At 46.9% G+C, this 25,847-nt stretch overlaps 1 protein-coding gene across 4 annotated transcripts in view; it reads left to right on the forward strand.

Annotated features, from left to right (window-relative positions):
- Myo5c (myosin VC) overlaps positions 1 to 21,929 on the forward strand; it is a 76,992-nt gene extending 55,063 nt beyond the window's left edge. The window contains exons 26-41 of one of the 4 annotated variants that reach the window (XM_050126919.1): positions 1,654 to 1,747; positions 2,267 to 2,330; positions 2,856 to 2,936; positions 4,555 to 4,735; positions 5,377 to 5,470; positions 5,929 to 5,992; positions 6,105 to 6,255; positions 7,235 to 7,322; positions 8,897 to 8,995; positions 11,045 to 11,199; positions 12,528 to 12,617; positions 13,380 to 13,530; positions 14,767 to 15,049; positions 17,743 to 17,917; positions 18,348 to 18,428; positions 20,352 to 21,929. In XM_050126919.1, coding sequence (XP_049982876.1) covers positions 1,654 to 1,747; positions 2,267 to 2,330; positions 2,856 to 2,936; positions 4,555 to 4,735; positions 5,377 to 5,470; positions 5,929 to 5,992; positions 6,105 to 6,255; positions 7,235 to 7,322; positions 8,897 to 8,995; positions 11,045 to 11,199; positions 12,528 to 12,617; positions 13,380 to 13,530; positions 14,767 to 15,049; positions 17,743 to 17,917; positions 18,348 to 18,428; positions 20,352 to 20,504 — 2,004 coding nt within the window. In that variant the 3' untranslated portion in view covers positions 20,505 to 21,929. The other 3 variants (XR_007589378.1, XR_007589379.1, XM_050126932.1) reach the window with 3 other exon arrangements.
- Positions 21,930 to 25,847: the final 3,918 nt, after the last annotated feature.

A 25,847-nucleotide genomic window follows, 5' to 3' on the forward strand; every position in this document is an offset into this window, starting at 1 on the left:
AGCTGTGCATGGACAATGAGTCCTTACTAGAAATCGTAATCGTATGCATCCCTACAGACTTGAGGATTTGTTTATCTTGAAGCGAGTTCTCAATATGTCACCCTGGCTGTCCGTGAACTCAGGATGCTGCTGCCTCAGCCTCCCAGGTGCTAGCGGTAGCATCCATCTGATCCTTCAGTGCATGTATTGTTTTAGAATGCAGACCTCCGGCAGATGCAGCGTGCAGGAAGAGCATCCTTGCTTTCCAGGGAATGGACCTAAAGCCATGCCCGCCTGCAGCCTGTTCTCAAATGCAAAGCATTTCATTGTGAAGTCAGAAGGCTGTCGAGCTTCCACTAAACATGTAAAACACATGCTAGAAAGCTCTGCAGATGTTCTGTGTGGCTGTGAACAGCTGTGTGTGCTCTGTAAGAGCTTCCCCCATCAGAACTGTCGGTCTGCGTTGCCTCTGGGTTTCCCAGGAAAACTGTCCGCCTTTTCTATAAGCACTGTGTGCTAACCAGTGCTCTCCTGGCTCCCTTGTCAACTGGCCTCCTGTTGTTGCGATGTGGAAGACTTGGGGAGACTGGATCACATGATCATATTCCTTTGACTTGTCCATTCCAGGAAGTCAATTCTGTGTCTGTTGCGTGTCATACCAACTGTCTAATCCTTTTTTAAAAGATGATTTATTAATTTTTATTTTATGTGCATTGGTATTCTTGCCTGAGGGGCATTGGGGCATTGGATCTGGAGTTACAGACAGTTGTGAGCTGCCATGTGGGTGCTGAGAATTAAACTCAGGTCCTTTGGGAGAGTGGCTCTTGAACTCTGAACCATCTCTCCAGGTTAACCTTAAATTGGAAGAATTGTGAGCCTGCACTTGGAGTGAGATGCCAGTAGATGTCACTCCTGATGCCTCTTAAGGTCTTGCTTACAAAGGTCTTGGCCATCACTGGTGTGTCTGAAGATTGCAAGTGAATGTGAACGTTATCTGAAATGTGCAAAGAATCGTGAAGGGAGCCAAGGCTTCAGACTGACGGTCGCGGCTTCCAGGCACATGATCCAGAACATGTCACATGATCCGGAACATGTCGTTAAGCCTTCAAGTCAGGGTAGATTCATTTTTCTATCCGATGGGGGCTCAGCTTTTACTCACCTCAAAGACAGTTAGGACCGTTAGGAGTCTATGTTTGATCCCCTTCCTCTGTAGAGTCAGGAGCTGGGGTCTATCGATACTCAGGACCAGAGTATTCTAGGAGGGCTTTTCACCTCTGCTATCCCTGAGAATTTTTCAATCTGCTTAGCTACAAAAAATATTAATAATAATAAATAAATAAAACAAAACAAAAACAAACAAACAGTAACAAGACATAAACCCATGGTCTTCCTTGAGCTGAGCTTGTAGTGTGAACAGCAGTGTGCAACCTTTTGACCAGCAGAAATGCTTGTGGGAAACTCTCCCCAAGAGGGCCCTCCCAGGGTGCCTAGCCTCCGCAGTTGAGCTGCTTCAGGGCAAGCTGTGAGGCTGTGAGAGCAGGATACGGTTCCAGCTAGGAAACAGCATGGTGGCCGCTAGGCTCCATGTGCTCTGTGATAAATCTGTGTCCTTGACTGATGGAAAGTGTAACGGCTGTTTTCTCTGCCCTTGGTTTGTTCATGGCTCTGATTTAGACCATCTCTGAGTTTGAGAAGGAAATAGAGCTGCTGCAGGCACAGAAGATAGATGTGGAAAAACACGTGCAGTCACAGAAACGGGAGATGAGAGGTACCAGGGGCGTGGGCTGGTTAGTGGGTAGGTAAGGGGTACAGGGGCGTGGGCTGGTTAGTGGGTAGGTAAGAAGTACTGGGTCGTGGGCTGGTTAGTGGGTAGGTAAGAAGTACTGGGTCGTGGGCTGGTTAGTGGGTAGGTAAGAAGTACTGGGGCGTGGGCTGGTTAGTGGGTAGGTAAGAAGTACTGGGTCGTGGGCTGGTTAGTGGGTAGGTAAGAAGTACTGGGTCGTGGGCTGGTTAGTGGGTAGGTAAGAAGTACTGGGTCGTGGGCTGGTTAGTGAGTTAGGTAAGAAGTACTGGGGTATGGGCTGGTTAGTGGGTTGGTGAGAGGTAGTGGCTCATGGGCTGGTTAGTGGGTAGTCTGGACACCTTGCTAGTTGGATACCCAAGACAGTGTGTTGGTAGCCAGCTGCTCGGTTATTCAGCTGCAGATTGTAGGCAACCATTCTGGAGAGACGCCAGGGAAGAAAGCTATGCTCGACTTTGATTTATGCTGCTCTTCCTTCCCTTCCAGATCGGATGTCAGAGGTCACCAAACAGCTTCTGGAGAGCTACGACATAGAAGATGTTAGAAGCAGGTATCAGTCTTACGTCTTCAGACATTTACAAGCATTTACACTGAGTGAAGTGGTAGCGTGTAAGTTTGATCCCTACAACCTATGCTTTTCTTTAAAAAGCGGGGGAGCTAAGCATGGCCTTACATGCTTATGACCAACCACTGGGGCAGCAGAGACAGAGGATCCCTGGGTTTACTGACCAGATAGTCTAGTTCAATCAGTGAGTGCCAGGCCAGTGAAAAACCCTGCCTAAAAAAAATAAAACTGGGGTTGGGAGTTGGAGGGGCTGATGGATGACTCAGTGGTTAAGAGTGCTTGCTCCCTGCAGAGGACCAGGGATCAGTTCCTAGTACCAGTGGAAACTCCAGCTCCATGGAGGATGTGATGGTCTCTACCAGCTCCTGAACACACACATACATGCCTGCACACATACACACAATCCTTTAGAAAGCAAGGTGAACTGTACTGTAGGAATAACACATACAAACCATGTGATCCGTGAGTAAGGAGGCTGGACATTTGTGCCTTCTTTGTTTTATTTCCCAGGCTCTCTGTGGAGGATCTGGAGCACTTAAATGAGGATGGAGAACTTTGGTTTGCCTATGAAGGACTCAAAAAGGCAACTCGGTGAGGTGTTTGTTCCCTTGGGGTTTGTTTTGTTTTGTTTTCTAGTTTTGGTTTTGGTTTTTGGTTTGTTTGTTTGTTTTTCCAGAGACAGTACAATGTTAGGAAGTTCATCTTACCCATATTTGACATGTGAAGTAAATTCTTATGGTAAAATTGTCTAATAGCCCCTAGAAAGACTTCTCTGAGAATTCAGCCATTTGCCTAGTAAGAGGAGACCTGGTGAGAAAACCTGTAACTTGTTTCCTCGAAACTAGTTACAGGGTTGGGGATGTAACTCAGTTAGTGGAGTGCTTGCCTGGCCTGCATAAAACTCTGGTTTCCAGCCAGGCAGTGGTGGTGCACACCTTTAATCCCAGCACTTGGGAGGCAGAGGCAGGTGGATCTCTATGAGTCTGAGACCAGCCTGGTCTACAGAGAGAGTTCCAGGACAGTCTCCAAACCTTGAAACCTTGTTTCAAACCATGCCCCCCCAAAAGAAAACTCTGTTTCCATCCCTTGCACTGAATAAATGGGGTGTGATGGGCTCATCTGTAACCCCAGCACTTGAAACTCAAGAAGATGGAGAACTCCAAGGTTATCATTAACTACCAAAATGTTTGGGACTGGCCTGGGCTAGAGACCCTATCTCAAAAAACAAACAAAATCTGTACTGGAGAGATGGGTCAGCAGTTAGAAACATTGACTGCTTTTGCCAAGGGCCCAGGTCTACCAGATTCCCAGCAACCACATGGTAGCTTACAACTGTCTATAACTCTAGATCTGATGCCCTCTTCTGCTCTCCACAGGCAATGCACACACATGGTATACATGCATACATACATGCAGGCAAGCACACATAAAGTAAAAATGCATGGATGTTTTAAAAGTAAGAGTAAGACATAGTTACATTATATAAGCAGCTACTGTTGTGTGGCTGGACTGAGGAAGTTTCTGTGGCGCTTCTTTAAATTAATAAACTTCATTGTCTTGTAGAAGTTTTAGGTCCACAGCAAACTGAGTTGAAAATAGATTTCTCACTGGGCATGATGGTACATGCCTTTAATTTCAGCATTAGGGAGGCAGAGGCGGTTGGGTCTCTGTGAGCTCAAGGCCAAGTCTGATCTAGATATGGAGTTTCAGGACACCCAGAGCTACATAGAGGGACCCAAAGGAGAGAGAACATGAAAGAGAGAAAGAGAAAGAACAGAGGAGTCCTCATTTATACCTCCACTGTCATGTGTGGACTTCCTACTGCCACCAGCTCCTATGACAGCCTGGTGACACTGCAGGGTCCCCCTCACGTTGTACACTCAGGGAACCCTCACAGGTGTATAGACCACATCATCACAGCTGTATCTCGCAGAACAAAGGTTTCAAACTATTAACTGTAAAACCATAACTGAATCACTTCTAAAATGAAATGCCTTTGTCGTAAACTGCATGTTAACCACACACACTGCTTTCTAACAGTGGCCAGGCTTCTTTGGTTTCGGCTCCTAATTCCCTCCCTGTTTCTGTGAATGCATTGTCAGCTTCAGTCCTGAAAGGGAAATGCTGACCCTAGCTTTCTCAACTGTAGCACGATGTCCCCTCTGTGGTCAGCCCAGCAATGTGGAGACCTCTCCCCTTCTTTTAACAGTGTTCTGGAAAGCCATTTCCAGACTCAGAAGGATTGCTATGAAAAAGAGATTGAAGGTCTGAACTTCAAAGTAGTGCACCTGAGCCAAGAGATCAACCACCTGCAGAAACTGTTCCGAGAAGAGACGGGCATCAATGAAAGTATCCGTCACGAAGTCACCAGGCTGACATCAGAAAACATGGTAGGCCTTGCCACGGATCTACAGGCTCTCTCTCTCTCTCTCTCTCTCTCTCTCTCTCTCTCTCTCTCTCTCTCTCACACACACACACACACAGAGAGAGAGAGAGAGAGAGAGAGAGAGAGAGAGAGAGAGAATATGCTTTCAAGATACAGAAACACATGGTGCTTATGGTGCTTTTAAGATAGGTTTGTATGTTTGGGCTTCGGCGGCCTGGGTGTCTGTAAAAACTTAGAGAACAGACAAACTGTTTGTACCTGGCTGCAGGTGAAGGGATGGACATAAGGCACACACCAAAGGAGAGGGGGAGAGCCCTGGACAATTCCAGCTACAGGATGTTCTGAGATAGGATGTCCTGTTCCAGGTACATGGGTACAGTTCAGCACGGGGCAATCTCCCCTTCCCACAGTGACAGTCGTGTGAGAACTGCGCTCCCTGAGCATGCTGGGATTTTTGGAGACCACTGTATACGTCTTTAGAGGAAGGAGGGGATAGAATGTCAGCAAATCTAGTGCCTCAGCTGAACTTTTACACAGCTATGTGTTTTACTAGCTGAACGGGAGATGGATAAATGTTTGTTGTGGAGAGTTAAGGTCCAGACTCAAACACTGACTATTCTAATAGTTGCTAACTGTTCTCTGAAGATGATCCCAGACTTCAAACAGCAAATTTCAGAGCTGGAGAGGCAGAAGCAGGATCTTGAGTCCCGCCTGAAGGAGCAGACCGAGAAGATGGAAGGTAACAGAACCATCCTGGTCCTACTCTTAGACCACCGGCATCCAGGAAATTCATGGGAAGTCACGGCATTGGGGGCATTAAGCTGTGGTCTCCAGGGCCAGGCAGGTAGCACAGGGGTAAAGGGATAGCTGCCTAGAGGGCAAGAAAGTGTGGTATTAAAGGGGCAGCTTCCTTCAAGTTCCGTGGGCGTCTGGCACAGTGGGAATGTAGCCCCTGGTTCTGCTATCACTATTTTTAAAGAGAATATAGAAATCTAGATGTTCATATCAAATGTCATTCTTATGCTTTACAAATAATGCTTTACAAAGCAAGCAAACAAACTAAACCTTGTTCAGACCAAACAAAACCTAATCATCTCTGATTAGATATGGATTAGAGCCTCTGGGAAAATAATGGCAACCCCGAATTAGATCTCAGTAGCTTGGCTGACCATAGCAGTGACAGGTTTCTCATGATAGGAAAACCAGAAGAGTCGTTCAGTCACCTAAATCGAGCCAGAGATGAGGAAGGAGTGTGGGACAAGTAAGTGTTCTGGTGGGAACTGGGGGCACAGGGCAAGTGAGTGTTCTGGTGGGAACTGGCAGGAACTGTGCAGTGGTCACATGATGCCCAGAGCATCTTGTCCCTTCCTCAGGGCAGTGGAAATCAAAGGAAATGAGGGGCCCACAGATAAGATCCAAGAACTGCAGGAGGCCAGCGAGTTCCTGGAGAAGCAACCAGAAGCTGAAGAGGAAGCCAAGCGTACTCTCCAACAGGAGGCCTCTCAGCTGTCTTTGGAAACCAGGGTAAGGGGTACGGACGGTTGGCTCTGTGTGGCGGTGTTGCTGAGCAGGGAACTAAATGTTCCGCCTGTCGAATAAGGATAACAGCTGTAGACCGAAAGGCCTTCTGTGAGGGCACTCTGGGTCCTTATCTAAAGACTGGTGGTTGTGTGATGATAAAACTCAGCGGTGGAGCGCGTGCCGTCTGCAGCACTGCACAGTCCAGACGTGGTAGTGAGCGCCTGTAATCCCAGGAGCATCAGGAGCTAAAGGTCGTCCTTGAAGGGAGTTTGAGAACAGCCTGCCATGTACAAGACCCAGTCATAACGGAAAGGGGAAAATAACAGGTAGTCACTTTCAGAAGAACTGGAAGGCTCTCTGCCCTTTGTGAGAGATGTTTCTCTCCTAGTGTTTAAGCCAAACAGCCTCTTCACCCAGAAGAGGAAAGGGAAAGCCCTGTCCAAACCTCAGAAGTCTCTCTGGCGCCCTCTTCTGACATTCAAAGAGCCCATTTCCCCAGCTCTAATTTTCACTCTGTATTGGACATTAATTTATTGGTGGATCCCTCAACAGCAATCGTTAATCAAGAAAATTCTCTGCAGGCCAACTTGGTGGGGGCATTGTCTGAATTGAGGTTCGCTCCTCCCAGTGACTCTAGATCATGGTACATTAGCAAAAAGCTAAACTGACCTGGACAGTGTGTGTGTGTGTGTGTGTGTGTGTGTGTGTGTGTGTGTGTGTGTGAACACAACATGCAGAATCCACCGTGTGGTATTGGGGATTGAGCTCTGAGCATCAGGTGTGAGCCAGCCCAGATGTAGTGTTCACTAGGGGAGCCTTGAAAATATCAGGAACTGGATAATCCGGAAAGCAGCCGCTGAGCAAATCATGTGTGCAAGTGAATTCTATGGAACGTGAACTACAGATCTGTAAAGGCATTGACAAAATCAAAGTCAAAGGAGATGCTTCTGAGAAAATTCCTTGTTTCTCTGGGTTTCTGAAGGATCTTGAGGAAGAGTTAGACATGAAGGACAGAGTCATTAAAAAGCTACAGGATCAAGTCAAGACTTTAACCAAGACCATTGAAAAAGGTAGGAGGGGTACGGCCTTATTCTTTGCAGCTTTCAGGGAAGGCACTGTGTTCTGAAGTGTGTGATCATGACCATGTTCGAAGTACGCAGAGCCTAAGGGAATGATGCTCAACTGCTCAGGTTTAGGGCCTTGGGCTAGGCTAAAGAGCCTTTAAGGTTATAAAGAAGCTCATTGTACCAGACAGCATGAACACTCCTGTTGTTTCAAGGAACCCCCTAAAACAAGTACGTTATCCCCTTCCTCTGTTAGCTCCTCTTTGTCAAGATGAAATTGTGAGTGAGTATCCAGTTAGTCATTTTGAAGATGTGGAGAGAAACAGAGAAGACAGACATTACATCCTGACCTCAGCTGAGTGGCATTTGCAGCCTGTCCCCAGGAGGCCCGAGGGAAGGACCACTACCTTTCTTCCCTTAGCTTTGGAGCCCATGTCCATGCCAGCCTTCCCCTCTTGCCACGTTCTCCACACTTTCCTTCTTCACGGTCCTCTCTGTCCCATCTTTGCTCGCACAGGCTGTGCCTACAGCCACCTTTCTTTTCTGTGCTCATTTTTTTGAAGCCCTCCTTTATTCTTATACTACACTTTTATCTTAAGTTTGCAATATCTTCAGGCTCTTTCCTCTTCGGTAATAGATGTTTGTTTTGTTTTTGTTTCCAAGACAGGGTTTCTCTGTGTAGTCCTGGCTGTCCTGGAACTCTCTATGTAGACCAGGTTGGCTCCAAACTCAGAGATCCACCTGCCACTGCCTCCCAAGTGCTGGGACTAAAAGTGTGTGCCACCACTGCCTGGCCAGTAAGAGATGTTATGAGCCGATCTGCCTCATGGAAACAAGGGACAGGTCTAGATGTCCTGTCCTTTATGTCTCTACTATTAGAATTGGTGGATGGATGGATGGATGGGTGGATGGATGGGTAGATGACAGGTGGATGATGGGTGGATGTATATATCAATGGAAGATGGATGATGATAGACAAAAAGGAGTAGATGAGTAAAATAATGAGCTATACTCTCTATATATAATGTCTACCAAACCAAACCTCATACCTAATCGTCACTTCTTTTCTAAGTCCTAGATCCATTTTGTCTCTTTCACTACTTCCTTTCAGCTCAACACAACTAAGTCAGGACTCCTTTTGCCTATATCAGTTACCCATTTTGATGTAACACATTCCTCCAACTTAGCAGCCTAACATTGTTCCCTTAAGTATGTGGTTATTTCTCACAGGAGCCATGGGAGAGTGCAGCCCCACCCCTGTGGTCAAGATGTGTGTCTTAGCATTTTGTTTCCTGAGTCTTGTACCTTCCCTGTAGACATCATCAGGGCAGTGTCTTGGGTTTCTCTCCCTCCCCGCCATACTGGAGACGAAAGAGGCACTCTGGGATTCATTCAAGTACATCTTTGTTTTTTCAGCAGACAGAAATCACTATAGGGAGAAGTCTGAAGCATCCAACAGCCCCAACAATAGCTGCAAGCTGTAGCGATTTATGACCAGGGTAGACTTGGACAATATCCTCACAATGAACCGGAGAGTGTGGCTTTCGTGTATGTAGCTGACAATTTGCCTTTGTCTGCAGCCAACGAAGTGCACCTGCCCTCAGGACCCAAGGAGTACCTTGGAATGCTGGAATACAAAAAAGAAGATGAGGCCAAGATCATTCAAAACCTCATTCTTGGTAGTCAAACCCATATCTCTGGGTCATGCTTTCTCTTTGAGAACTTGAATATCAGTCAGTCCCAAAGTCCTGGACGAGGGCTCTTCTTTTTCTCTCTCTTCCTTCATGCTTTCCCCCCTAGCTTGAAGCTTCCCAGCTTCAGTGCTGACCAGGTGGCCCTTGGTTGAGGGAAAAGGCTATGCACTGTGAACTACAGCACCGTATCGCTAGCTTCCGCCTACTCTAGAAGCTGGTGTCAAGATCCAGGGTTCACTGTCAGTGTCCTCTGGGTAACCAAAACAGTCCTCAGCTGAGAACCACTGTCCCAACCGCCTCCCAAATCTAATCATAGGGTCAGAATGGAAGACACAACTCCTGGGCCTGGGCCTGGTGGGGCAAATGTGTAATCCAAGCACTTAGGGGCAGAAAGGCAGAAATACTGTGAGTCCTAGACCAGCCTGAACTACATAGGAAACCCCATCATACAAAGCCAATGGCTAAGAATGTAGTTCAGTGGTGGAACACTCGTGTTGCGTGTCCAAGGACTGAGTTACAGGAAATTGTTGGCTGTCCAGTGTGGGTACTGGGAGTTAAACTCTGCTCTTCTGAAAAAGAAGTGTATGTTCTTGGCTGCAATGCCATCTCTCCATCCTCCCCAAGACCTTTCAAGAAAAAGATGCTGCCTTGATTCCTCTGCTTTGTAATGACTGTGTGTGCATGTGCGTACAGAGAGACAGAGACAGAACAAGAGCATCCGGCTGTTGATTGCTTTCCAATCACTGCTAACAAAACGCCTGCTGGAAACAACTGGAAGAAAGATTTACCTTGGCATGGCGGGCCCGCTGAGTTCGTGGTAGTGAGAGAGTGTGGGGGTGAAACCTGCTCACAGTACATCAGCGGGAAACAGACAGTGGCAGGGATCAGGGGCCTTCTTTGAAGGCCCACCCTTAATGACCTATTTTACAGGCTAGGTAACAGCCTCCCCAGATAGCACCACTAGCTGGGAAGCAAGTGTTCAAAGCATAAACTTTTAAGATTCAAACTCTAACACAGCCCTACGTGTGTTAACACCAAGGGACGTCTTCTCTGTAGTGGCCTTAACTCGGCCCCTGGAAGCTCCTGTTTTCCTGTCGTAAGCTTCCCTTTATCCCTGCTCTGTCTCTCCGACATCTCTCTCTTTAAAAGACTAATCATTTATTTAATGTGTATGAGTGTCTACTTGCATGAATGTATGTATGTGCACCATGAACATTCTTGGTGTTCGTGGATCGCAGAAAAGGACATCAGCTCCTATGGACAGGAGTTAATAGATGGTTGTGAGCCACCACATGAATGCTGGGAGCTGAACCGGATCCTCTGCAAGAGCATCCAGTGCTCTTAACCTCTGAGCCTCTCTCCATCCCCTCTCTGACCTCTCTCTCTCTCTCTCTCTCTCTCTCTCTCTCTCTCTCTCTCTCTCTCTCTCTCTCTTTTGTTTTTGTTTTTCAAGACAGGGTTTCTCTGTATAGCTTTGGAGCCTGTCCTGGCATTAACTCTGTAGACCAGGCTGACCTTGAACTCACAGAGATCTGCCTGCCTCTGCCTTCTGAGTGCTTGGGTTAAAGGCATGCGCCACCCTCTCTGACATCTCTTACCCTGAGACTAGCTTGATAGCTTGTCTCCTCTGCTGTACTGCTGGCCACTAGTGTCTCCATTGGAGACAGCTTCCTGTGACTTGAGATGGCTCCCATCCTTACCAAAGCGATTGGGGTGAGGTACCTGGGTTGGGTTCCTTTCTTATGTTGGAGTTCCAATATCTAGAGCCTCCTTGCCAGCGAAAATTACAAATTCTTTCCTCCCATCTGGCCTCTTAACAGAGAATGAGCCCTTTAACAATGAAGTGTGGGGTGAGCCGGTGGCCCCTCATGTGCTTTCGCTAAGTAAAAGTTGGAGATTCTCAGATTGAGAGAAGAGACACTATGCTCTCAGGCTCTATCCAAGCACAGAAAGGCCAGAAGCCCCACCCCACCCCCTCCTATCATGGGAGGAGCGCTCACCAGCAGCTGAGAGCGGGTTTCTTTCCCCCTACAGACCTGAAGCCCCGAGGCGTGGTAGTGAACATGATTCCCGGGCTGCCGGCTCACATCCTGTTCATGTGTGTGCGGTATGCGGACTCCCTGAATGATGCCGACATGCTCAAGTCCCTCATGAACAGTGCCATTAACGGCATCAAGCATGTAGTTAAGGTAGGAGCCGCCTTTGGTGCTGGATCTCGGTATAGTGTCTGATTTGGGAAGGGCTCTGGGAAGTGACCCAGTCTTTATCTACCCTTGGCCTCTAAGGAAAGACAAATGGCGGAGGTTCTGCCAGTGAGCCTCAAAGACTCTTGGAGAGGCTACAATCTGGTAGGCACCAGCCTCACCCTTCCATCCCCTCTGGTGTAAGAGATCTGTGCTCCCAGCCTCACCCCTCCATCCCCTCAGGTATGAGAGGTCTGTGCTCCCAGCCTCACCCCTCCATCCCCTCATGAGTGATGAATCTGTGCTCCCAGCCTCACCCCTCCATCCCCTCAAGTGTGAGGGATCTGTGCTCCCAGCCTCACCCCTCCGTCTCCTCATGTGTGAGAGATCTGTTCTCCCAGCCTCACCCCTCCGTCCCCTCATGAGTGAGGGATCTGTTCTCCCAGCCTCACCCCTCCGTCCCCTCATGAGTGAGGGATCTGTGCCGCACTAGTGTAGCAGTAAGGAAATGGGAAACTGAAAGATTATCCATCTCTTCCAGTGACAAGCATATGAGTCTCCTTCCTAAAACATTATTACTGGCACTGGAGAGATGGCTCAGTGGTTAAGAGCATTGAGGGCTCTTGCAGAGGACCTGAGTTTGATTCTCAGACCCCACATGGTAGCTATGGTAGTTACAACCCTCCATAACTCCAGTTCCAGGGTATCCAATGCCCTCTTTTGACCTCCATGGTGCATAGACACACATGCAAATAAAACAAGGTCACTGACCTAATGAACACCTGGCCCTTCTTTTCTAGACCAGGAAAAACAGCAACAATAGGTTTTCATTGAGAATTTTATTTTATGTATATGGGTGTTTATTTGCATGAAAACCTATTGTTGCTGTTTCTCCTGGTCTAGAAAAGAAGGACCAGGTGTTCATTAGGTCAGTGACTTCGTAAGGTGACCTCCCCGACTCCCGTGCAGTGTGTTGAAGAAGATGGAGTGCACTCCTGTGCTCCTAACCTTACTGCAATGACTCATCTGGGCTGGAGGGTGGCTCTGCTCGGCCTGCTGGATGTCCCTCCCTAGCTGTGCTCATCAGAATGGCTGGCAGCTAGACAACCCACGGTCCGCTCTATGGGTAGGGACCCACATGCGTGTGGCACACAGATGATTGGAGGTTACCAGCTAAGCTTGTTTTTAATGTTTGTTTTTGCTTTTTTTTGAGACAGGGATCTACTGTGTAGCCCAGACTGACCTCATTCTTGGAGATCTACAAGCCTCAGCCTCCCGAGTGCTGGGATTAAAGGTGTGTGCCTCTGTGCCTTCATTGTCTTCTCTTGTCTAAGGAGCATCTGGAGGATTTGGAGATGCTGTCCTTCTGGTTGTCCAACACGTGTCACTTCCTCAACTGCCTGAAGCAGTACAGTGGGGAGGAGGTAAGGACGCGCGTCTGTCCTGCTGATGGCCTCCCGGGACCACCTCACAATCTGGCTCAGGGAGGCCTTCATTGGGAACTCCCTACTCCACTCAGCCTCTGTGCCAGCTAGCTTGCCGGCCTCCTCTTCACCCAGGAGGCTAGTTCGTGTATCACCTGTATGTGCATGGGTGCTACTCCAGAGAGTTCAGACCTTGGGTTCAGTGTGAAGCATTGCTTTCCTCCGTTTTCCAGTCAATAGAAGGTGTGATGGTGGTGTTTCCACCTGATGGGGCCGTGCTGTGGATTTCAGCATGATGACCCAAAATAGAACCTCTGATTTATCTTTGCTAACTGTTCTCTCTAGAGGACTCTGATTATTGACCTCTGCGCCCCAACTCTGCTTCCAGGAAGTGATGTCATGAAGGTGTTCTTCAAGCTTCGCTGGGGCATTTTTCGCTGGAACTGGAACAATAAAGTGGCATTTAGGCTGTTGTTCTCCACATGCAGAGGCCAGAGCGGGACACCGAGTGTCTTTCTCTGTAGCTCTCCGCTTCAGGGGCAGTGCTGTGATGACAGCCGCCACTGACTGAGATTATACAGTAAATTGCTATTTTTTTTTGTCATATAAGATAAACTTGAAGAACTCATTTAAAAGCAGACCTTCAGCTTCAAGCTGTAAAAGCTACCCTAGGTGTTGACCATAGCATCCTTAGGAGGGGCAGTATTTCCGTTTCCGCCAGTGTCTACAACGCTCTCATGCTTATGCTCAAATTGCTTGCAGGAATTCATGAAGTATAACAGCCCACAGCAGAATAAGAACTGCTTGAACAATTTTGATCTTACAGAATACAGACAGATTCTGAGTGATGTGGCTATTCGGATTTATTATCAGTTCATCATCGTGATGGAGAACAACATCCAGCCCATAATAGGTAAGAAGAGAATGAATGGCCGAGAGATACAACGATATAGAAGCTCTTTGTTTGCTTTGGGACAGAGTCTCCCATAACCCAGGCTGGCCTTGAGCTTGATATATAATGAAAGGTCTTGAATTCATAATTCTTCTGCCTGTATCTCCTGAGTGCTGGGATTACAGGTATGTGCCACCGTGCCTGGTTTTGCTTAGTACTGAGAATCAAACCCAAGACTTCATGCTTATTAGGCAAACATTCTACCAAGTGAGCTGCAATCCCAGCCCAAGAGACTCTTTAAAATAGAAACTCTGTGTGTGGTATATGTGATTATGAATAGCATAGCTTGGAAAACTAAGAAACGTAATCACCATGTGTCTACCTTTTAATTCTTAGCTTGTTTAAAGTGACTCCGTGTATAGTAGCACACAGTTGACCATTTTCTTTGGGTGAGGATGTCTTTTCCTAAGGGGAACCCTGTGGAGAGCTTACACTATTTATTTGATGTGCTGCTTTGGTTCTCGTGTGGCTAGACCACACAAGAGTATATCTGAGGTCCTCAGGTCCCACTCACATTTGTGCATTCTTTACTCAGCTTTCAAAAATGTAAATACTTCAGGCTTTGTTGATTCCAGGCTCTGAGCTGTTTACTGATCTTTTTCCTGTGGGGACCACTGTTTCAAGCCTCCAGGAGGTGTCCTGCCCTTCTGTAAGCCATGGCCCATGCCCTGGCTTACTTTGGTATCCCAATATACTCAGTTCTTTTTTTTTTTTTAAATATTAGTGCTTTTTGTTTGTTTGTTTGTTTCTATACCAAAAGCAACATAAGGGCAAGTTTATTTTGGCTCACAGTTTAAGAGAACACAGTCCACCAAGGCAAAGGTGGTCCTTGGCTGGACCATGAAACAGCTGGCTGTATTGCAGCCACAGTGAGGAAATAAAGGAAGATGATAGATAACAGGGCCTCAGGTGACTTTCTCCCTTTTATTTGTTCCAGGATCCCAGTGTGTAAATGCCACTGAATACTCTTAGGGTAGGTTTTCTCACCTCCATTTACCTAATTCTAGAAAATCCCTCACAGACAGGCCCAGAAGTTTGTCTCCTAGATTCTAAATCCCACTGAGCTGACAACCAAGATTAACCACTGTGCTCTATCACAACCATAGCCATTGACTATAAAGAACAGACAATGAGGTTAAGGATGTGCACCCTCACGTGATCCCTGTGTAAAGAGCCTTCCTTCCACCCTTCCCGCAGTGCCAGGAATGCTGGAGTATGAGAGCTTGCAGGGCATTTCCGGTCTGAAGCCCACCGGTTTCCGGAAGCGCTCCTCCAGTATCGATGACACAGACGCCTACACCATGACATCCGTCCTGCAGCAGCTGAGCTACTTCTACACCACCATGTGTCAGAATGGCCTGGACCCCGAGCTTGTGAGGCAGGTGGTGAAGCAGCTATTCTACCTGATCGGGGCGGTGACCCTCAACAGCCTCCTCCTGAGGAAGGACATGTGCTCCTGCAGGAAAGGGATGCAGATCAGGTAAAGTCCCGTGCCACACCTCCCGAAGGATGCAAATCAGGTACAACCCACAGGCCACACCTCCTGCCTCCTGGAGAGGCCAGCAGGAAGGAATGCTCCCAAAGGCCAGTTCACTGGTGCTGGACCCTCACTGCTGTCTCCTGGACATGTGCAAGGCCCCCCTGAGCCTTTTGAGTGTGGGTTGGCTTGTTGGTGGCTCCACACCAACCCTCTCATACTCTCCTACCGACCTGATACTCTGGCCAGTGAGAACTGCTTTTGTGTTGTAGATTCTGGTTTCCCAAGGTTATCCTACCAGTCACGTGAGGGTGGCTAGCCCAGTCAGGTAGAGACCCTGGCACCATGTTGAGAGGCTCACAAGCAGGTGGTATGGGATGCTCAGGGATAAATGAGACGGAGGACAAATAGATGCACTGAGGAAACAAGAGAGGAGAGTATTGAGTGACAAGGTTGAGAAAGAGGAACATTCCAAACAGGAGATGGACGAAAGCAAAGGCGTGGTCTGTGTCCGGATCTGCCTGGAGTAAGCAGCAGCCATCTGTTTGGCAGAACCCGGTAGGACCGCCATGGAGAGGTGGGTCAGATCTGGACCAGGAGTGTCCCAAATGCACTGAAAGCATTTGGAGTTCATCTTGAAGACAGAACACAGTTTTAAGGACCGTAGATCCTATCTTAAATTGAGGCGCCATGGAGCCTGTGATTAGGAAACACACAGCGCAGGAGAGATGTTTAAGATATGTATGTGTGTTGAGGTGATTGACACCTGTGTGCTGTGAGGGACTAGGGAGGTGACCATAGGTGGGTGCTGTGACCTGCAAAGAATCCATCATGTCTTCTTAGCATTCATGAAAGTTGGAGTTGGATTTCCCATAAACCACATGGACACAATCCCATGGCTCCATATTATAGTTTTTAGATACAAAGGGGTACTCAAAGACACTGGCCTTTGCAGATATTTTACTCTTCGTTGAGAAAGGGGAAAAGCTCTTACCATGTCCCACATAGGTAGATGGCTGTGAGCCTGAACAAGCTTCTACTGAAAGATGAGGCAGAGGGGCTGGGTATGTGGCTGAGCTTTTTGAGTGGTGGCCTGGTGTATACAAAGCTCCAGGTTCCTTTCTAGCATGGCGTAAGCCTTGTGCACACCTGTGACTCTACACTTGCTGGTCGCCTTTCGGTTGCTTCAGTTTAATTCCATTGCAGTCATAGATCAGGCTTTGTTGGTTACATGCCTAGGAACAGGAATTCGAATGATGATTCCTGGGGACTAAGGGAATGGCTTACAGCACTAGAGATCCGGGTGAAGTGGCCCTCTTGTCATTATGGTATGTTATCCTGGTATGTTATCCCTTTCTGGTAATTTTCTTTTCTTTGAAGTCTTCTTTAAAATGATTAAAGCCACTCCAGATTTATTTTATTTATTTGATTAGTATTTTCATAAAATATCTTTTTATATCCATTTCTTTTAATATGCCTACATCATATTTGAGGTGAGTTTCTTGTAGTTAGCATACACAAATGTCTTGGTATTTGTAAGACTTGGTTTTTAAATTATATCTATGGGGTGAGCATATGTACCTGTGAGTGCAGTACCCACAGAAGCCAGAAGAGGGCATCAGATTCCTCTAGAGTAGTGGTTCTCAATATGTGGACTCAACCCTTTGAGTCACGTGTCAGATATCCCTCATATCAGATATTTACATTATGATTCATAACCATAGAAAAATCACAGTTACAAAGTACCTTTATGTTGGGGTCAGCGTTAGGACAGTCGAGAACGGCTGCTCTAGAGCTGGAGGTACAGGCAATTGTGAGCTGCCTGGTGTGGATGCTGGAAACCAAACATGGATTTTTCTGTAGGAGCGGTGATCACTCTTAACTGCTGAGCTGTTTCTCCAGCCCTGATCATGTTTTCTTTTTTTTTAATCCAGTCTGACCATGTGTGCTCCTTAATTGAGAAATTTAGACTACCTTAATTTAATGTAATTCATGATATGATATATTTAGTTCTATCTGCCGTGTTATTTTCTTCCTTACAATTTATTTTTATTGTTTTTTTTAAATTACATGTATGTGTGTGTGTGTCTGTGTTGAGGTACATATATGAAAGTGTACTGCCCACAGAGATCAGAGGCAATGATGCCCCCAGAGTTGGAGTTACAGATTGTTGTGAGCCTCCCAATATTCTGGGAACTCCCACCATGCATGGGGTCCTCTGCAAGAGCAGAATCCTTGGCCATCTCTCTGGCTCCTGCCCTATTCTTTTCTTCCTGCCCCTCCTGGGTTTTGTTCCTCTCATTTCCTTTTTCTGCCTTTTCGGTGTCCCTAGAATATTCTGGTATCTTTGTAATTTATTAATTGTTTTGTAGTGGTTGCTCTGGGCACCAAAGTGTACATACTTATGTTTTTAACAACCTAAATATTTAACTCTGAATGGACTCAACGTCACCATGCCAAGCGGTGTGTTCAGCATCTTCCTACCACACAGGGCTCTCGACACCGTCACATTATGTCATGGCTGTCATACAGATGATGGTGGCGATCTGGAAAGCCATCTCCCAGTTTATCCCCTCCTGTTATAAGTGAGACAGCTGGACTTGGCTGCTGAGCATGCATGCAGTGAGCTTGGCAGCCTCTAGGATATGCCGAGGGATTTAGCCCTCTGTCCTCAAGTGTCTGCTGGCTTTCTCCAGGTGCAACATCAGCTACTTAGAAGAATGGCTTAAAGATAAGAACTTGCAGAACAGTTCAGCCAAGGAGACGCTGGAGCCCCTCTCTCAGGCAGCCTGGCTGCTCCAGGTCAAGAAGACCACAGACAGCGATGCCAAGGAGATCTCGGAGTGCTGCACCTGCCTGTCCGCTGTGCAGGTGAGTGGGCGGGCTACTCCGGCTTCTCTCTGGACCTCGAAGGAGAGATCCTGAGGCATTTCCCACCATAGCTGGCTGTGTAGCCCCTGACCCTAAGTCACTTCTCCTGTTTTACCTGATAACTATTTGGTGGGTAGTGATTGCAGGCTTCACGGCATAAATGTGTGTGTGCTCTTTCCTTGTGCACTAATGCGAGTGGGAGCTGGGAGGCTCGAAGGGGAGAGTCCCTCGCTGCCATCTGACTATGGTTGGTCTCTGTGCACTCTGTATTCTGCTTGTGTTGTTTCCTGTTCTCTTGGAATAGACAGCACATGGCTCCAGAGACCAATTATAGTCTAAAGGAACCACCTGTGTTTCTTGAGGGTTCCTAACTGTCCAGAACTGTTTGCTCTTTTCCTCGGTCTGATTCCATGTTCTGTAATGTTCACAGATCATAAAGATCCTTAATTCATATACACCTATAGATGACTTCGAGAAAAGAGTCGCTCCATCCTTTGTTCGCAAAGTGCAGGTGAGCTTCTTATGGGCGCCCAGGTTAACCCGACCCTGTTACACTCTATAAGACACTGATGTTCGAGTAAAATGATGTGGTCCAGTATTAAAACATGGTTGTCAAGCACGTGGAACCTCAGCTGGTGGCTTTTTACTCGTTCCCATCCTGATGAGAAGGGAATGGAAGCATAAACCAGGCCCCCGGTGCTGTGACCATTAGCTCCTCTTAACGAAAAGATCATTGTGTGTGTGTGTGTGTGTGTACAAATATGCCACAGCGTGTGTGCATGCATCTTACAATGTATGAATAGAGGTCAGAGGACAAATTAAAGGCATCCATTATCTTCATCCATCTGTGGGTTCCTGGGGTTGAACTCAGGTTGTCAGGCTTAGCAGCAAGCACCTTTAGCCCTGGCGCCCCTCACCTATCAGCTTGTTTTGAGAAGTAGTGCCAGTGAGCAGAGCCCGGTGGAAACAGACCTGCGGACCCATTTTTCTATGATAATCCCCAAAGTTTCCCCTGGTGAACTAGGGGATCTTGAGGATCCTGTAAACCCTTTCAGGAGTCTGCAAAACCCTTGCTTTTTACAGAGCTGTGCCTATAGGAGGTAGAGTTTCTTCATACTTCATCCAGACCAACTTAGTCACTGAATACAGAAGCAGGCATCACACCAGCTCACACTAGCTCACTGAATACAGAAGCAGGCATCCCACACACACCAGCTCACTGAATACAGAAGCAGGCATCACACCAGCTCACACCAGCTCACTGAATACAGAAGCAGGTGTTGCACACTCGTCTCACACCAGCTCAAGCCACAAAACAGAAAACTTCCCGCTTCTCACTGTGTTGTCTTTTTTTTTTATTCTGAAATTTTAACTGTGTTTCAACAAAAATATTATGTTCAATTTAATGGACTTATTAATATTAAATGCTATTTTAATTGCTACTATGGTAAACATCACCAGTTATACCCACATATACAAGCCCTTTGGAGTCCTCATGGTTATCAAGAGGGTAGCAGAAGGCTAGAGTGCTGGCTCAGCAGTCACAAGCACTTGCCGCTCTTACAAAGGACACAAGTTCAGTTCCCAGCACCCATGTCATGAGTCTCATAATTGCCTGGAACACCAGTTCCAGGGAATCTGATGCCCCTTTTGGCCCCTGTGGGTACTGCACACATGGGGGCATACACACGTAGACATATATACTATATAAACTTTTAATTTTTAAAAATTCATTTATTTCTTTATCTCAAGTCAGGGTTTCTCTGTGTAGCCCTGGATGTCTCACTCTGTAGACCAAGCTGGCCTTGAACTCACAGAGACCCACCCGCCTCTGGCTAAAGGCATGGGCCACTGCTCCTAGAAATTTTAAAAATTTAAAGAGTAGAAAGCAATCCTGACACCAAAGAAAAGTAGTAAAGATGTAAATGAATTTTAAAAAATGTAAAACTTGAGATCCAGTCACATCTGAGCTTAGAATTAAACCTTGGTATGTACATAAATACAGAAGAATAAAATGGACCAGCCAAATGGCTCAGCACGCAAAGGTGCTTGCTGCCAAGACTAAAGACCTGAATTTGATCCCCAAACCTTTATGGTAGGAGAGAACAGACTTCCTTCCCCAAGTTGTTCTCTAATCGAGACACACACACATGCAAATAAATGTAAATTTTAAAAAAGACTAAGAATTGTTCCAATCAGCCTGTCCTGTGAGGAATGGCTTTTGGAGACTTCCTGGAAGCTGGCTGGACAGGAGACCCTAATAGGCTTGTCTCCCTGGAGCTGTGCACTCGACCACCCGGGGCTGCCTTCTCTTCGGATGGCTTGAGCTCTCTCGAGGAGGCAGAGCTGTTGGACTTCCCAGGCTCTTGACCTCCGAGTAGTGGTGAACCAGAATGCACGCATTCTGACTCCCTCCCCTTGGTTCTGACCTCAGGCTCTTCTGAATAACCGGGGTGACTCTTCCCAACTGATGCTGGACACCAAGTATCTTTTTCAAGTCACGTTTCCTTACACGGCTTCTCCGCACGCCCTGGAGATGACCCAGATCCCCAGCAGCTTCAAGCTCGGCTTTCTCCGGAGACTGTAGCAGGAGAAGAGATGGACACAGGTCCCCTGGAGCCCGGAATGGACTGCAGTTTAAGGAGGAAAGCCCACACCTCACCTGTCCTTGGAGATGTCATGCAGTCGACTGGGCTGGGAAAGGCTCTTGCTTCTGATCTCGGTGGCTATTGCTGCAACTTCTGAAGACTCAGTTTTGTTCCCACTGCCTTTGTTTACTCCACTTTGTGGCAGGGACCTACCCCCACCTGCATATACAGGAGTGAAATCTGGGGGCTCCCCAGGTTTCTAAGGTTCCCGTGAAGTCAAGAGATATGTATGAAGCCACAGGCGAGTTCTATGCCTACACCTTCCAGGAAAGAATCACCCTTGGTCATTGGAACAAAGTCTTCTTGCCCATTGCTACTGGCAGGAAGGGCTCGTTAGCTCTTCTTACTAAAGAGACCCTGGATTAGAAAACTCTTCACTTTAGACGATCTAATGTTTAAGAGAGTCTGAGAGATGGGCATGGTAGCACACACCTATAATCCTGGCACTCAGGAGGATGAGACAGGAGGATTAGCTCGAGTTCAGTGTCAGCCTGGGCTACAGAGTAAGAACCCATCTCAGAAGGAAAAAAAAGGAGTGTTTCATGTAAATATCTATTTAAAACAAATTTACTAGCAAGGCTTACTTTTATGCCATTAATGATCTTTTCTAAAGTTTTTTTTTCAATGTACCAACCAATATTGAGGGTTGTGGTTTCAAGACAGGGTTTTTCTGTATACCATCCCTGGCTGGCCTTGAACTCACTGAAATCCGCCTGCCTCTGCCTCCCAAGTACTGGGATGAAAGGCCTGCGTCGGTAGCGGTATGGTCACCGTCCTGCCAACATAATTTTTGTAATCCCATTTAATTTTTTTAAATACAATTACTTCTTTTAAAACTAGATTTAGTTGTGAGGTCAGAGCTCTGTGATAGAGCAGTTGGCCCTGGGTTTGACCCCAGTACCGCACATACACATGCACATACATTCACACAAGCATACACATGCAACTTGTGGGTTCTTTTCTTTAACTAATCGGTATTCTAATATGCTTTTTAAATAGCTTCATGAAAGAAGCTGAAGATTTGGGCAGGCTCTCCCTTTTGAGAAATCTAATTTCCCATCGTTTCGTTTGAACCAGCTACTCTTTTCCCCAAACTGTTTCCCTTCCCTTCAGAATACAGCCCTTTGATGGGCACCCCTGGCCCATAGCCAAGACCCACTGCTTCTATGCACCCCAAGCCACCTGACCGCCCTTTCGTCTGATGGCCTCGGGCAGCAACTGCGACACCACAGAATGCATGGTTCATCTCTGGGTGATTATGAAGCAGAGCCACCTACAAACATGTGCCATCCTACTGATGTGCGGTGCCTTTTCAAACAGTACCCGGACGATGAAAATAGAACTTGATAATGCTTTAATAAAGTAAATTATCGAGCAAATCTCATGCAGTTATTTCTACCACTGTGAATTACATAGCTTCTCACTGCACAGTTCTGCGTCCTTCCTTTAAACAGGAAGATGTTAGGATCCTACAAGTCACAATGTGCCCCCTGACGTCAGTAAACACAGGGCGGGATATGTCATGTCATGAGTGCTGGCTGTGTCTGGGACTCCCTAGCTATCAAATGAGGGGAGGCAGGATGGAGCTGGCTGGGTGTCTGCTCCTCTCGTGTGACCTTAGTGCCCACTCCTGTCCCCCTCTGCCCCATGAGGAGTCACGCTCACATTCTTGCTGTCAGCCTCGGGCTTTCTGCCCACTCTAGCATTACCTGGGTTCTACACCAGAAACCTTGGCCATGCTTTTTGTGGGCCTGCGAGTTCCTGGAGGGCTGGACCCCATCTTATTCTCCATTTGATCCGTATGCCAGGGTGCTGGGAGACAACTGAATTGGCAAGGTCCCGTGGAGATGGCAAGGGTTCGAGTGTAGGAGAAGTCAGTTTGGAGAGCTTGTTTGAGGACAAGACTTGGGGATGTTGGTAAGTTTTTGCACAGAGGAGAAAGAGGAAGTATTTATCCCATGGCCCTGATCACCGTGAAGGCGGGAAAGAAGGCCAGTGCTGAAAGATGATCTCAACACAAAAGGTAGGAGCTGTCAGGCTTGCTCTGTGGAGCAGAGGTAGATTCACAAGATCAGATGAATTAAATTCTGTCTCCTTCAGGGAACAGAGAAATGGGCCCAGGAAGGAATTTAGCGGAGTTAAGAGGGGACCAAACCAGGTGGAGAGGCAGAGGGTTCTCGAGGTGAGTGCATGCTAGTGAGTGGCACTGAGTGAGTGTATGCTAGTGAGTGGCCCATGAGTGTGAGTGTATGCTAGTGAGTGGCCCATGAGTGTGAGTGAATGCTAGTGAGTTGCCCATAGTGAACCTGGGTGTGCAGATGGGGAGGAGCAGTCCCTGAGCTGCAATGTCGGATAAAGAGATTAGGTGACCAGTGGCTCAAAACTTCACAGTGCCACAGTAACCTCCTCACTTTCTGCCAACCGTCCCAGGCAATCCTTGCTCTGTAAGGTACGTACTCATTCACCTTGGGGGACTTGGGTTTTGTATTACGCAGCAATGTCTGGACTCCAAGGTCACAGGGATTTCTCTGTGGAGGGTGCCCAGCCAGGAGGATTTGTGTTCCGGTTACTCTGTATATGTCTATTCTAAGTTTTCTACAACCTTCATGACTTTATTTCAAAATCATAAAGAAATTTTAAAAGGCAGATTAGTGTTGGCATCAGTGGCAAATTAAGCATCTTTAAAATAATCTGATTGGTTTTCAAAAGTGGTCCAGCTGCAGTAGTATAGCAACCAAAGCCCTCGAGTGCAGTTGATGGAACAGATAGGCCACCACACGGGTCTATGAGATGCACCTGCTCCTGCCTCAGCCCCCGTTTATTATATTCTGTTGCTTGAATCCAGTCCACTCCTGGTGAACATCGGATTCTTCAGCTTGGGGCTATTTGTGAGCAAAGCTGTTATGACAGTCTTACTCTTTCTTAGGAAATAAGTGTGCATTTCTGTTGAACATATACCCAGGAGTAGAATTGCTGGGTCTCACATGCACACACACACACACACACACACGCACACACACACACACACACACAATATTTGTTTACCATCAAGAGGTCCTACCAGCCAGTTCGCTAAAATAGTTGTATTATCCTCGCTGGCAACGAAAGCAAGTTCCTACATCCTTGCCCACACTTTGTATATCAGGGGTTTTGTTTTAGATTTATTTTTAATTAGGCATCTGCCCAATGGTGGGGAAATAGTGCCGTTGCCTGCAGAGACCAGAAGAGGACGTTAGATTCCTGGGGCAGGAGTTGCAGCACTTGTTCCCTATATGGGTGTCGGGCACAGGACTTCAGTCCTCTGGAAGAGCAGCAAGCACTCTTAACTACCGAGTCTTCTTTCCAGCCCCAGTATATCAATTTTTTGGATTTTAGGTATTCTAACCCAGTCAGCAAGATGGCTCAGCAGGTAAAGACACCTGCCACCAAACCTGAGAACCAGGGTTTGATATTCAGGACCCACATGGTAAAAGGAGGAAACTGATTGCCAAAAGTTGTCCTTTGACCCATACACACACTAAATATAGTAAATTTTAGGACTTCTCATGTGTAACTAGTAATGTCACATTGTGGCTTTAGTATGTCTTTAACAAGTGACACCTTTCTGCGTGAGCCCTGCCTGACTAACCTGACTTGAGCAGTACCTCTACAAATATCTTGCACGTTTTAAAAATAATTTTTGTTGAGCTTGTAATGCCCACAACATGAAATTCATCATTTAAAATGTTTGGCTGACTTTTTATGTGTGTACAAGGATGTGCATGCTGTCTTCGCTGTAATTTAACTCCAAGCAACTCGATTCCCCCAATCCCACAGTCTCTGAGCTGTCAAAGGCTTTCTCCCTTCACCACCGCTCCCATCACCCACAGATGGACTTCTGACAGTCTTGTGTGTCTTGGACACTCATGTAATGGTCTCATGTGGACTTCTTGTCCAGCTTCCTTTACACCAAGATGTTTACTGCCAATGACTGTCTCAGGAACTGTGAGTTTCTTTTTTTTTTTTTTAATTTTTCGAGACAAGGTTTCTCTGTAGCTTTGGAGCCTGTCCTGGAACTAGCTCTTGTAGACAAGGCTGGTCTCAAACTCACAGAGATCCGCCTGCCTCTGCCTCCCAAGTGCTGGGATTAAAGGCGTGCGCCACCACCGCCTGGCCATACCATGTTTTCTATGCCTCTTCTTCCCTTGGTGGACATTTGAATTCTTTGCATTATTTACCTAAAAATAATGCTACTTCAAACATGCATATATGTTTTCAATGCAGAGGACTTTTTTGTTCTGCATTTTTTTTTGGTAGTGCTGGGGTTTGAACTCTGGGTCTTGCACACACCAGGCAAGCACTCTACCAATGGAGTTACACCCCAGTTTACCCTCCCAATTTGTTTCTGATATTTACTTTCTATTTTGTGTGCGCATGTGTAGACATGAGCATGCCACACATGTGGAGGACAGGACAACTTTTGGGAGTCGGTTCTCTCCTTCTACCTAGTGGGTTCTGGGAATCAAACTCAGGCTGTGAAGCTTGGTGCCTCCACCTGTCTGCTAAGTCCTTTTGCCAGCTCTTGCACACCCCGATAGTTTAAACTGCCTATTTTTAGAAAGATGCTGCAAGAGAATGGGAAATGTGAACAGGCCCAGGACCTGCCATTACAGGACGGAGATGTGGTTCTTTTCATGTCCTTCTGTTCCCAATTATTTATAATGAACATTATAAACAACGCCTCTGACTAGGATTTAAACTAAGTAATCCCACAACCACTCCCGGCTCCCGTGTATTCCTATATGACTTTTGTCCCTAAAGACGCTCTCAGCCTTCAGTCCTTGAGAGTCACTTCCCCTTAGAACATAATCTCTTCCTCTGGGCCATCTTCCCATGACAGTTCTCTCCCCGACCTACTTCTGGGTGAGCAAATCCCAGGATGATGTTCTTAAGTGACTTTGCTTCCTAATGCTATTACCTGACGTCTCAGCTTGACCTTGAGACTGGCAGGAGCCCCTGCAGGGCTGGGAAGTAGGAGACGTTCTCCAAGCCCAATCTCTCTCTCTCTCTCTCTCTCTCTCTCTCTCTCTCTCTCTCTCTCTCTCTCTCTNGGATGTCTTGTTTGTGTCTCCCTAGGAAAAGACACACGGGGCTATTAGTGAAATACAAGAGCTTAACTTGAGTGAAGCCCTCACTCTTAGCTTCAAGAAAAGCCAATGGCTTTCAAAACCGAGACAATGTTTGACAATATCATTTAAGATCATCACTTCACTATTGCTCTCTCTCTCTCTCTCTCTCTCTCT

Source organism: Alexandromys fortis, unplaced genomic scaffold, assembly GCF_014885135.2.
Source record: "Alexandromys fortis isolate MF-2015 unplaced genomic scaffold, M_Fortis_MF-2015_v1.1 scaffold_22, whole genome shotgun sequence".
NCBI lineage: Eukaryota > Metazoa > Chordata > Mammalia > Rodentia > Cricetidae > Alexandromys > Alexandromys fortis.